At 46.1% G+C, this 13,350-nt stretch overlaps 1 protein-coding gene across 13 annotated transcripts in view; it reads left to right on the top strand.

Moving 5' to 3' along the window:
• Positions 1–13,350, top strand: part of FLCN (folliculin) — a 31,030-nt gene that overhangs the window by 7,478 nt on the left and 10,202 nt on the right. For all 13 annotated transcript variants that reach the window (XM_017651190.3, XM_017651189.3, XM_017651184.3 and 10 more), the window contains 5 exons: positions 582–728; positions 1,750–1,971; positions 2,885–3,045; positions 10,311–10,402; positions 11,992–12,182. In XM_017651190.3, the coding sequence (XP_017506679.1) occupies positions 582–728; positions 1,750–1,971; positions 2,885–3,045; positions 10,311–10,402; positions 11,992–12,182 (813 nt within the window). The remainder of the gene's footprint in view (positions 1–581; positions 729–1,749; positions 1,972–2,884; positions 3,046–10,310; positions 10,403–11,991; positions 12,183–13,350) is intronic.

The raw sequence follows: 13,350 nt of genomic DNA, 5'->3' as shown, positions 1-13,350 counted from the left end.
CTGCCTAGCCACAGGCCCCTCTGGTCACAGGCCTGGGGTGGTGGCAGCCTCTGGCTGCACCGTTGTGATGGCAACTCTAGGGGGCAGCAGCCTAGGCTGCCCGTCCAGTCCACCCCGCCTAGCAGGGGGCTGAGCCAGTGTTCTGGGCTGCCACGCTAGCTCTGGAGTCTGTGGCGTCCTCCCGAGGTCCTGCCAAGCGGTTGTGGACAGACCAAGGATAGAGGCCAGCACAGAGCAATGCATGAGTCGTGTTGCAGCCCTTAGCCTATTGGGCCCTCTGTAAAGTGGGACATTCTCGTGGTACTTATCTTAGAGGGCTGTACGTGGGTTAAATGATGTGATGTATGCAGAGCTCTTCACACCTGCCACATTCCTGCTGGGTGACTTCTGTTTCTTATTCATGCCCCCTGACAACCTTTGATCTCTGTGCAGGAACATTGTGACCTTGAAATGAGTGTACCTCTAGAAGCCAGTTATTTTTGTATGAGAATTTGTTGAGTTTTCTAGTTTGGATGCATGTAAGGGTAGGGAAGTTTTTTACCTGCTTCCTAACTGACTGATTTTTTCCTTCTCACGGACAGGGCTGCCGATCACTTGCTGCAGGGCACCCGGGGTATATCAGCCATGATACAGAGACTGCGATTAAGTACGTCAGTCACCAGCACCCCAACCACCCCCAGCTCTTCAGCATTGTCCGCCAGGCCTGTGTGCGGAGCCTGAGCTGTGAGGTGAGCCCAGCAGCCCCAGATGGCCCCTCCCGGAGCCTCGCTGCAGGATGCCCCAGGCGAGCTCAGCGGGGCTGATGGAAAGGAAGGCAGGAGTCAGTCCTGTCTTCAAGGGGATGGGCAGGTCCATGAGTGGGGCAGGGGGAGCCCCAGTTCTCCAGAACTTCACAGTAAGTCATGCAGGGCTCTAATTGTCTAAGCGGTTGCTAGCTTATCATTTTAAGCACCAGGTTTTTGTTATGTGTCCATTCTTGGTGGGCTCATTTCTGAGATATGAGCTATTTCTAGGAAATGTAGCTTACTGTATCAGATGGCACCTTATTTGTTCTCAGTCATCATGTTATCCCTTAGTAAACATCATGTGCCCTCAGAACCTACTGAAGTTGTTCCTAAACTACGTTGCTGCTGCTGTTGAGATTGAGAATTCATAATCCGGTTATAAAACCTCCCACTCCTTCCCCACTTGATCAGACCACTGAGCCCCTTGCTGCTAGTTTTCACTTACGTTGCTGTCTACCTATCATCAACTTTTGCCCTTTTTATCTCCTGCTGCTGATATGGTGAAAGGTAGATGACCGTGTCTGATTGGATGGTATAAAAGCGTGAATGACTGTGTCAGGAGAGACCCCTGTATTCTCTCCAAAGATAAAAGTATGCAGAGTTTCTTCTTTGGCCGCTACAGAGACCACCTTGACCTGCCACTTCTCCAGTGTATTTCAAATGAGTGATGCTGGCAGAATTGAGTCTGGGGTAGATACAGTACTTGTTCAGGAGTCAGTCATGACTCAAGGGCAGGAGGGCACTGACACTACTTGCCCTTGTACTCCATGACAGCAGGTGTTGTCTTTACAAAGTCTGTTTCCAGGAGCAGAGAAAAGTAAAGGTTTCCTCTTACTCCTGCCTTTCTCACTCGGTATAATTAGTGCAGCCTAATGAGCGCTGAAAGGGAAGTCTGAGGAGGGGGGTTGACTTTGTACGGCAGGAGCCGGGAGTGAACGGTGTGCTGGGGGGCTGTCTTCCCTAGGTCTGCCCCGGCCGGGAAGGCCCCATCTTCTTTGGGGATGAGCAGCATGGCTTTGTGTTCAGCCACACCTTTTTCATCAAAGATAGCCTGGCCAGGGGCTTCCAGCGCTGGTACAGCATCATTGCCATCATGATGGACCGCATTTACCTCATCAACTCCTGGCCCTTCCTGCTGGGCAAGATCCGAGGGATCATTGATGAACTCCAGGGCAAGGCACTTAAGGTGACACCAGATGAATGGGGTGCAGGTGGCAGCTGGGGAGGAGCTCTGCAGCGAGGGCGGGTCAGAGCAGGGCAGTTTTGCTTCCCCCAGGGCTGCTGCGGCTGCCCCGCCTGAAGGGTCATCTCCTGGCGTCAGAGGTAGGGTGTGGCGGTAGGCTGCATGGTCTGCCCCGCTTGCTACATGGTCTGTCCCGAGTCCACTCTTGTCTGTGTCTCTTCAGCTTGGGTGCCTTTCCTGCAGCCAGGTGCCCTGGTTTTATCTCAGGACCTGTGTCCTCGGGCCTGCATTTCAGCAGTGTTGCAGGCTCACCCTTAGCCTCCGGCTTTGATAGGCCAGCGAATGCCCTCAAACCTCAGTGGCTTGAGACACAAAGCATCTTGTTCACATTGTGTGAACTTCATGGAAGAGGGGATCTGCCCCTCATGCCCACCTGGCCCGCAGAGCAGCAGCTGTGTCGGAGTGCCGCTCATTTCCCCTCAGGTGCACAGGGCACTAGAGAGCCTGTTTCTCTCTTGCCTTGTTGCCAGAACTGGTTGTGGGTCCCGCCCATGAGGGGTCTCAGTGAAGGCTTCCGTGCGCCTGGGAGGGGGGCACTGGAGGTACTTGGAGAACAGTGCTAGCGGCCCCTTAAGCACCGTGCCGCCTGAGTACCCATCTCATGCCCAGTGAGGTGGCCATAGGGGAGGGTACAGGAGAAATTCTCAGATTCCTCTTCTCGAGTGGCTTCTAATCGAGCTGGGAAACAAAAATACTCCATTTGGAATTGTGAAACTAGTGGCACTGTATGTACTCTGGGGAGCAGAATGTACAGTGCTTTGGAGGGGGATTTGGGAAGTTTGACTGACTGAGCTGGGTCTGGGCTGCTCGGCTGGTTTTGTTTGTTGAAGGGCTGCCTCTTCCCTTTGTGCCCCAGGTGTTTGAAGCAGAGCAGTTTGGGTGCCCTCAGCGTGCCCAGAGGATGAGCACGGCTTTCACACCCTTCCTGCACCAGAGGAATGGCAACGCGGCCCGCTCGCTGACATCCCTGACAAGAGATGACAACCTGTGGGCATGCCTGCACACCTCCTTTGCTTGGTGAGGAGGCTTTCAGAACTTGCAGCAGCTGTTAGGAGAGCAGTCACAGTGTGCTGCCTGGAGTCTGCGCCGACCTGGGGACCACCTGGGGGTGGTCGGACAGGTGCCCCGTGATGTGTGCTTGTGGGGGAGCCCTACCCTGGGCGGAGGGCCTCCTTTTCCTTTAGGTGTCTCCCCAGCCATGCCGAAACCACGTTTAGGTGGAACTTCCCAATGATACTTTTAAAATGATGTTCCCGTACAAGGCCAGTAATCACCGTTTTTTCGTAAACAACAGTAAACATTTATCTCACAGCTTCTGTGGATCAGGAATTGGGAAGTGGCCTAGCTGAGTGGTTCTGGCCTAAGTTCTGAGGAGTTCTTATCAGCCAGGGCTGTAGTCACCTGAAGATTTGACCCTTGTACAGGGCTGGCCAGTTGGTGCTGACTGTGGGCAGCAGCTCTCAGTTCCTCACCATGTGGCCATGCAAGCTGATTTCCCCAGAGTGACTGATAGAAGAGAACTAGGTGGGATCTGCAAGGTCTCAGCCCAGCCTCGGCCATCACACACGGTCACTTCCAGCATGTGTGGTTTGTTGGAAGTGCGCCATGTCGCTAAGCCCAGGCTGGTCAGGAGGGGATTAGCCTCTGTGCTTTGAAGGGAGGAGGGTCAGTGAATTTGTGGACATGCCTGAAAACCACCACAGTCTGTTCTTTGGCCACAAATTCTTTCTGTTTATGTCTTTGCAAGGTATACTTCTTCCAAAGATGCCCCAGGTTCTCATTCCTGTGCAGTGTCAGCTTGATATCTGGGTTTTCCATCTAAATCAACGCCGGGTGTGCTTGAGGCTCCCCAAATGTAGATCCTTGAGTGTAGCTCCTGAAGACTACAAACTAAAGAGAAAGAATATATCAGTCTCCCCACCCAACATAGAGTTGTTCCTGTCTTTTAAAATCATTTTTATTTGGGAAATTTCCAGATAGACCAGGAGTGGAATAATATGGTGGTCTGCACATCCCCTCAATTCAGCTGTTGTAGCTATCAATATTTTACTTTTCCATCTGTCCCTTTGCTGTGTTTTCTTAGAGTTTTTTTTTTTTAATTTTATTTTGGTATCATTAATCTAAAATTACATGGAGGACATTATGTTTACTAGGCTCCCCCCTTCACCAAGTCCCCCTGACATCCCCGTTCACAGTCACTATCCATCAACATAGTAAGATGCTGTAAAATCACCTCTTGTCTTCTCTGTGTTGCACTGCCTTCCCCGTGCCCCCCCCACACACTATACATGCTAATCGTAATGCCCCTTTCTTTTTTTCCCGCCCTTATCCCTCCCTTCCCACCTGTCCACCCCAGTCCCTTTCCCTTTGGTAACTATTAGTCCATTCTTGGGTTCTGTGCTTCTGCTGCTGTTTTATTCTTCAGTTTTCTTTTGTTCTTATACTCCACATATGAGTGAAATCATTTGGTACTTGTCTTTCTCCACCTGGCTTATTTCACTGAGCATAATACCTTCTAGCTCCATCCATGTTGTTGTGAATGGTAGGATTTGTTTTTCTTATGGCTGAGTAATATTCCATTGTGTGTATGTACCACATCTTCTTTATCCATTCATCTACTGATGGACATTTAGGTTGCTTCCGTATCTTGGCTATTGTAAATAGTGCAGCAGTAAACATAGGGGTGCATCTGTCTTTTTCAAACTGGAGTGCTGCTTTCTTGGGGTAAATTCCTAGAAGTGGAATTCCTGGGTCAAATGGTATTTCTATTTTGAGCATTTTGAGGAACCTCCATACTGCTTTCCACAATGGTTGAACTAATTTACATTCCCACCAGCAGTGTAGGAGGGTTCCCCTTTCTCCACAACCTGACCAACATTTGTTGTTGTTTGTCTTTTGGATGGTAGCCATCCTTACTGGTGTGAGATGATATCTCATTGGGGTTTTAATTTGCATTTCTCTGATGACAAGCGACATGGAGCATCTTTTCATGTGTCTGTTGGCCATCTGAATTTCTTCTTTAGAGAACTGTCTATTCAGCTCTTCTGCCCATTTTTTAATTGGATTATTTGCTTTTTGTTTGTTGAGGTGTGTGAGCTCTTTATGTATTTTGGATGTCAACCCTTTATCGGATCTGTCATTTATGAATATATTCTCCATACTGTAGGGTACCTTTTTGTTCTATTGATGGTGTCCTTTGCTGTACAGAAGCTTTTCAGCTTGATATAGTTCCACTTGTTCATTTTTGCTTTTTCCCTTGCCTGGGGAGATATGTTCAAGAAGAGGTCACTCATATTTATGTCTAAGAGATTTTTGCCTATGTTTTTTTCTAAGAGTTTTATAGTTTCATGACTTATGTTCAAGTCTTTGATCCACTTCGAATTTACTTTTGTGTATGGGGTTAGACAGTGATTCAGTTTCATTCTCTTACATGTAGCTAGCTGCCCAGTTTTGCTAGCACCATCTGTTGAAGAGACTTTCATTTCCCCATTATATGTCCATGGTTCCTTTATTGAATGTTAATTGACCATATATGTTTGGGTTAATGTTTGAAGTCTCTATTCTGTTCCACTGGTCTGTGGCTCTGTTCTTGTGCCAGTACCAAATTGTCTTGATTACTGTGGCTTTGTAGTAGAGCTTGAAGTTGGGGATGAGATCCCCCCACTTTATTGTTCCTTCTCAGAATTTCTTAAGCTATTTGGGGTCTTTGGTGTTTCCATATGAATTTTTGAACTATTTGTTCCAGTTCATTGGAGAATGCTATTGGTAATTTGATAGGGATTGCATCGAATCTGTATATTGTTTTGGGCAGGATGGCCCTTTTGACAATATTAATTCTTCCTAGCCAGGAGCATGGGATGAGTTTCCATTGTTAGTGACCTCTTTAATTTCTCTTAAGAGTGTCTTGTAGTTTTCAGGGTATAGGTCTTTCACTTCCTTGGTTGGGTTTATTCCTAGGTATTTTATTCTTTTTGATGCAATTGTGAATGAAACTGTTTCCTGATTTCTCTTCCTATTAGTTCATTGTTAGTGTATAGGAAAGCCAGATTTCTGTGTCTTAATTTTGTATCCTGCAACTTTGCTGTATTCCGATATTAGTTCTAGTAGTTTTGGAGTGGAGTCTTTAGGGTTTTTATGTACAATATCATGTCATCTGCAAATAGTGACAGTTTAACTTCTTCTTTACCAATCTGGATTCCTTGTATTTCTTTGTTTTGTCTAATTGCCATGGCTAGGACCTCCATTACTATGTTGAATAACAGTGGGGAGAGTGGGCACCCCTGTCTTGTTCCTGACCTCAGAGGAATAGCTTTCAGCCTCTCGCTGTTCAGTATGATGTTAGCTGTGGGTTTATCATATATGGCCTTTACTATGTTGAGGTACTTGCCCTCTATATCCATTTTGTTGAGAGTTTTTATCATAAATGGATGTTGAATTTTGTCAAATGCTTTTTCAGCCTCTATGGAGATGATCATGTGGCTTTTTCTTTCTTTTTGTTGATGTGGTGGATGACGTTGATGGATTTTCGAATGCTGTACCATCCTTGCATCCCTGGGGTGAATTCCACTTGGTCATGGTGTATGATCCTTTTGATGTATTTTTGAATTCAGTTTGCTAATATTTTGTTGAGTATTTTTGCAATTACGTTCATCAGGGATATTGGTCTGTAGTTTTCTTTTTTGGTGGGGTCTTTGCCTGGTTTTGGTATTAGGGTGATGTTGGCTTCATAGAATGAGTTTGGGAGTATTCTCTCTTCTTCTGTTTTTTGGAAAACTTTAAGGAGAATGGGTATAATGTCTTTGCTGTATGTCTGATAAAATTCCCGGGTAAATCCGTCTGGCCTGGGGGTTTTGTTCTTTGGTAGTTTTTTGATTACCACTTCAATTTCGTTGCTTGTAATCGGTCTGTTTAGATTTTCTGTTTCTTTCTGGGTCAGTCTTGGAAGGTTGTATTTTTCTAGGAAGTCGTCCATTTCTCCTAGGTTTCCCAGCTTGTTAGCATATAGGTTTTCATAGTACTCTCTAATTATTCTTTGTTTCTGTGGGGTCTGTCGTGATTTTTTCTTTTCTCATTTCTGATTCTGTTGATTTGTGTTGACTCTTTTCCTCTTAATAAGTCTGGCTAGAGGCTTATCTATTTTGTTTATTTTCTTGAAGAACCAGCTCTTGGTTTCATTTATTTTTGCTATTGTTTTATTCTTCTCAATTTTATTCATTTCTTCTCTGATCTTTATTATGTCCCTCCTTCTGCTGACCTTAGGCCTCATTTGTTCTTCTTTTTCCAATTTTGATAATTGTGACATTAGACCATTCATTTGGGATTGTTCTTCCTTCATTAAATATGCCTGGATTGCTATATACTGTCCTCTTAAGACTGCTTTGGCTGTATCCCACAGTAGTTGGGGCTTTGTGTTGTTGTTGTCGTTTGTTCCCATATATTGCTGGATCTCCATTTTGACTTGGTCATTGATCTATTGATTATTTAGGAGTGTGTTGTTAAGCCTCCATGTGTTTGTGAGCCTTTTTGCTTTCTTTGTACAATTTATTTCTAGTTTATGCCTTTGTGGTCTGAAAAGTTGGTTGGTAGGATTTCAATCTTCTGGAATTTACTGAGGCTCTTTTTGTGGCCTAGTATGTGATCTATTCTGGAGAATGTTCCATGTGCACTTGAGAAGAATGTGTATCCTGTTGCTTTTGGATGTAGAGTTCTGTAGATGTCTTTTAGGTCCATCTGTTCTAGTGTGTTGTTCAGTGCCTCTGTGTCCTTACTTATTTTCTGTCTTGTGGATCTGTCCTTTGGTGTGAGTGGTGTGTTGCAGTCTCCCAAAATGAATGCATTGCATTCTATTTCCTCCTTTAGTTCTGTTAGTATTTGTTTCAGGTATGTTGGTGCTCCTGTATTGGGTGCATATATATTTATAATGGTTCTATCCTCTTGTTAGACTGAGCCCTTTATCATTCTGTAATGTCCTTTATTATCTCTTGTTACTTTCTTTGTTTTGAAGTCTATTTTGTCTGATACTAGTACTGCAACACCTGCTTTTTTCTCCCTGTTGTTTGCAGGAAATATCTTTTTCCTTCCCTTGATTTTTAGATTGTGCATGTCTTTGGGTTTGAGGTGAGTCTCTTGTAAGCAGCATATAGATGGATCTTGTTTTTTTATCCACTCAGTGACTCTATGTCTTTCGATTGGTGCATTCAGTCAGTCCATTTACATTTAGGGTGATTACTGAAAGATATGTACTTATTGCCATTGCAGGCTTTAGATTCGTAGTTACCAAAGGTTCAAGGTTAGCTTCTTTACTATTTAACTGGCTAACTTAACTCAGTTATTGAGCTATTATAAACACAGTCTGATGATTCTTTATTTCTCTCCCTTCTTATTCCTCCTCCTCCGTTCTTCATATGTTGGGTGTTTTGTCCTGTGTTCTTTTTAGGAGTGCTCCCACCTAGAGCAGTCCCTGTAAGATGCCCTGTAGAGGTGGTTTGTGGGAGGCAAATTCCCTCAACTTTTGCTTGTCTGGGAATTGTTTAATCCCTCCTTCATATTTAAATGATATTCGTGCCAGATACAGTATTCTTGGTTTGAGGCCCTTCCGTTTCATTGCATTAAGTATATCATGCCATTCTCTTCTGGCCTGTAGGGTTTCTATTGAGACGTCTGATAGCCTGATGGGTTTTCCTTTGTAGGTAACCTTTTTTTTTCTCTCTGGCTGCCTTTAATACTTTGTCCTTGTCTTTGATCTTTGCCATTTTAATTATTATGTGTCTTGGTGTTGCCCTCCTTGGGTCCCTTGTCATGGGAGTTCTGTGTACCTCTGTGGTCTGAGAGGCCATTTCTTCTCCTAGTTTAGGGAAGTTTTTGGCAATTATTTCTTCAAAGACACTTTCTATCCCTTTTTCTCTCTCTTCTTCTTCCGGTACTCCTATAATGTGGATATTGTTCCATTTCAATCGGTCACTGAGCTCTTAGAATTCTTTCATTCCTGGAGATCCTTTTATCTCTCTCTGCATCAGCTTCTCTGCATTTCTGTTCTCTGTTTTCTAGTCCATTAATGGTCTGTTGCATCTCGTCCATTCTGTTTTGAAGTCCTTCCAGAGCTTGTTTTATTTCTGTATTCTCCTTCCTTAGTTCTTGCATATTTCTCTGCAAGTCCATCAGCATGGTTATGACTTTTGTTTTGAATTCTTTTTCAGGAAGACTGGTTAAAGCTATCTCCCCAGGTTCCTTCTCAGGGGAAGATGTAGAAGATGTTGAAGCTGTCTGGGTTAGTCTTGTCTGGATCAAATTTTTTTGCCTTTTCTTGTTGATAGGTGCAATGGTTAGCTATTGACTCTTCTGTCAGCTGGGAGAGCCAAGACTTTCCACTTGCTCCTGGCCTTTCTTTACTGGGACAACTGCGACACCTTGTGGCTTCTGTTGGGCAATTGCGTGTAGACTGGGTCTCTGTATCTTGCCTGGCCGGGTATGGAGGAAGCTCCGTTGCTGTGGGCGTGGCCAGCCTCAGGCTACTCTGCTATGGCGGGGCCCCAGAGGGGTAATGGACGGGGTGCTGTTTGGCTGTTTACCTCCATGAGAGGTCTCAGAGCTGTTGCCCAGGGGCTTAGTGTGCCTGGAGTTCCCTGGAATTTCCAGATGCTGAACTGTGACCCATGATGCTTCCCTCCAGCTGTGGGGTCCCTGTACCTTTAAGACTTTCAAAAAGCACTTGCTTTTCTTTGTCACAGGGGTGCTGGCCTCGGGGCCCCACTCAGAGGTCTTACTGTCCTTTTCCCTAGTTTCCAGCACCCCACGCATGCACTGTGTGTCTGCGCTCTGGTGCGGATGGCTAGGGCTGGGTGTTTAGCAGTCCTGGGCTCCCTCTCCCTCCCCGCTCCAACTCCTCTCCTCCCGCCAGGAGCTGGGGTGAGGGGCCTTGAGTCCCGCTGGGCTGCGGCTTGTATCTTACCCCTTTTATCAGGTGCTGGGTTCTCGCAGGTGTGGATGTAGTCTGGCTGTTGTCCTGTGTCTTCTGGTCTCTCTTTTAGGGATAGTTGTATTTGTTGTATTTTCAAAAATATGTATGTTTTTGGGAGGAGATTCCCACTGTCTTACTCACACCGACATCTTGGCTCCACCCCTAGAGTTATTTTTTAAAGCAAATCTTAGTTGTGTCATTTCAACCATAAAACCATTATCAAGCAAAACTGATTAATTCCTTAGCAACATTCAATCCAGCGTATATTCTGGTTCATTTTTTTCTTTCGGCAAGAACATGTCAGAGACAGTGCTTTGTTCCCCAGGCTCCTGAAAGCCTGTGGCAGCCGGCTGACTGAGAAGCTCCTGGAGGGCGCGCCCACCGAGGACACCTTGGTCCAGATGGAGAAGCTCGCAGGTGAGCTGGCAGGTGCTGGTGCTGATCCCTTGGCCTGTGTTGCCTTTGGGGGGCCATCTCCCAGCTACTGGCCTTCTGTTCCAGCAGAAGTTGCTGATGAAGGGGACCCTGGGGGGCATGGCCGCAGGACGGGCGTTCCCAAAAGCTTTCCATTTATCTAGGTGTTTTTATTTGGTTTCCTATCTCATTTTCCTTGATATTCATGTAAAAGGGTATTTGCCTTGGACCGGTTGGGAAGATCCACTCTTAACGACTGTCAGTCTGTGGAAAGGATCTGTTGATTGCAGGTTTTCTTGTCCTTATTTTATCATAGCCAAGTGTTGGCCTTCCCGGACAGCCTCTCATTCTTTGCTCTTTAACAATAAAATGTTGTGCTTTGGTTGGATCTCAGGTTTCCATCAAGGTCAGTGGTTCCCAAGCCTGACCAGTATATGGGCCGCCCTCCTCAGGTTTGCGATCAGACGTCCATGTCTAGGGCTCAGGCTTCTGTGTGCTTAAGTGTTTTCCTGGGGGTTCTGCTGCAGTGCACCCCAACCCAGGCACCTCTGATCCCAACCCTTTGTGGCTTTCCTTTAGAGATGATTGGATTTCTTAAGTCTGTGGTCTCAACTGTGGGGTTGGGTAAACCAGACTGTGATGCGTGTTGTACCTTGTTGCTAAAGTAATGCTTGATGTGCTTCACTTGGTGTATTATTGATCTTAAGAAGATTCAAGGGTATTCCTGTAGGCAATTGACTTATACCCACTTGCATTCAAACACTCTTAACTGGGTAGGGCAAAGTGAGAAGGGTTTCATCAAGAAGAGAACATCCTTGGAAAAACCAGACCTGGCAGTCTGCCTGCTCACCCTCGTGGGTCAGTGGCCCCTAGACCTGTTGATGATTGCAGTGATTACAAAGTTGAGGCTAGTGAGGATGGCCAGGATAGGCCATTAGTGGGATTTACTACACAGAGAAGCAAGTATACCAGAGCTTTGAAGAGAGGGAGACATTTTGGTTACAGAAAAGGTGAGCGTAGAGGTTTGGAGCACACATTTTGGAGTCAGACCAAGCTTCAAGTCCTGGCTCTGCTGCACCTGTGTTCTGTGTGCCCAGGCACAGCCACTTCTCTATGGGTCCCTGTCTCATTGGTGACACGGATTGAAGAAGCCATCATGTGTGGGGGTTGTCAGTGGAGACTAATGGAAATAACAAATATTTATCTGTAAAATGGGAAGAATAGTACTGACCTTAGGACAGTTGAAAGGATTAAATGGAATAGCATGTGGAAGCCCTTAGAATAATGCCCACCGAGGATGTGTTGGGTAAGTGTCAGCCATCACGCTCGTTGGTTTAGGTTCCCTATGGACAGTAAAGAGCTCCTGGCCATGCAGTGTGAGCTTCACAGTGCTGTAGTGCTTCAGGTTGAGAAGACAGCTGCTTGAATACCCTTCCCAGGCCAAGCCCAAACCTGAAGTCAGTAGCTGACTGGTTGGTTTAACCATGAGATACACTGGGCTGAAGTGGTCACCTAATGACTGCTGCGCCCAGGGGTTGAAGTAATCCAGGGGGCTGCATGCTTCATAACAGTCTTTGTTGTCCCTCTTGTAGACCTAGAAGAGGAATCTGAAAGCTGGGACAACTCTAAGGCTGAAGAGGAGGAGAAAGCCCCTGTCCCGCCAGAGGGTGCGGAAGGGTGGGAGCTGGCCAAATGCCCAACAGATTCTTCCTTGCTGGCAGACTGTGGAAACTGGCAGCCCCGAAAGCTGTCCATCTTCAGGTCCCTTCGGCACATGAGGCAGGTGGGCAGCAGAGGGTAAAGCCCAGTCACTTGCAGCTCACCTCTGTCCAATGCACTGTGCTTTAGGCCTGTCGTGCTCAAGACCCAGCAGGGACTGGTTAGGAGTAACCAAGAACCAGCCTGATGGGGGCTTGAAAATGACAGTGGGCATGTGGGGTGTCTTAGCTCCAGGAGCAGTGCTCCCCTTTAGTGATGATGCAGGTGTTCTTTTTAAGGAAAGGTCTGAATCGTGGCTTCTCATGGTCCCCTAATTTTGTCATTCCTAACGGAATTTACCAACACTGTTGGTTTGCACAGAGCCTAGCTGCTTCACAAATCCGTGTATCCAGCTGTAGTGATTACATCCAAACAGCAGACTGCCATTAAGTACAAGAGAGAACAAGCAGTGCATTGTACAGGGTGGTGTGTGTGTATACACGCGTAACAAAGATCATTCGCACAGTATTCACTGTGTCTGTACTTGGTCATATGGGAGAAAGTAACTGTAAAATCACAAAGACAGGTTGTGCTCTTTTTACGTTTTTCTTATTTTTCACAATGAGCATGAATTTTATCAGGAGATTATTTCTATCTTGGAAAATGGAGTAAACGGTGGATTTTAATGGCAGACACTCTATGGGGCTTCTAAATGAAAAACATTCACCCATAAAAATAATTCTGTTTGGCTGATACCATCCTTGTTGATTGCTTATGTGGATTAAAGTGAGAAGAATTGTGAACCCCAGTGGAGATGGAAGTGCTCTGAAGCTCTTAGGATTTGGTGGGATGTGTGTTGGAGGCTTCTTTTCTAAGCTGTGTTTACAGGCCATGAGGTGACACGCTGGCCTGTCCCCTCAGGCTGGTGTGGATGGGGGTATACAGGAGAAGCCCTGTGCTTCCAGGGTGCCGAGCAGCCGATGCCTACTCATGTTCAAATAGTCCAGCAAAAAAAAGCATGTAGGGGGAGGAGCCAAGATGGCGGCGTGAGTAGGGCAGTGGAAATCTCCTCCCAAAACCATATATATTTTTGAAAATACAACAAATACAACTATTCCTAAAAGAGAGACCAGTGGATACAGTACAACAGGCAGGCTACATCTACACCTGCGAGAACCCAGGGCCTCACGAAGGGGGTAAGATACAAGCTGCGGCTCTGGGGGACCCGAGTGCTCCCCACCCCAGCTCCCCAG

This window comes from Manis javanica, chromosome 4, assembly GCF_040802235.1.
Source record: "Manis javanica isolate MJ-LG chromosome 4, MJ_LKY, whole genome shotgun sequence".
Lineage (NCBI taxonomy): Eukaryota > Metazoa > Chordata > Mammalia > Pholidota > Manidae > Manis > Manis javanica.
Note: the sequence above shows the minus strand (reverse complement) of the source record. Positions and strands in the feature narration are given on the sequence as shown.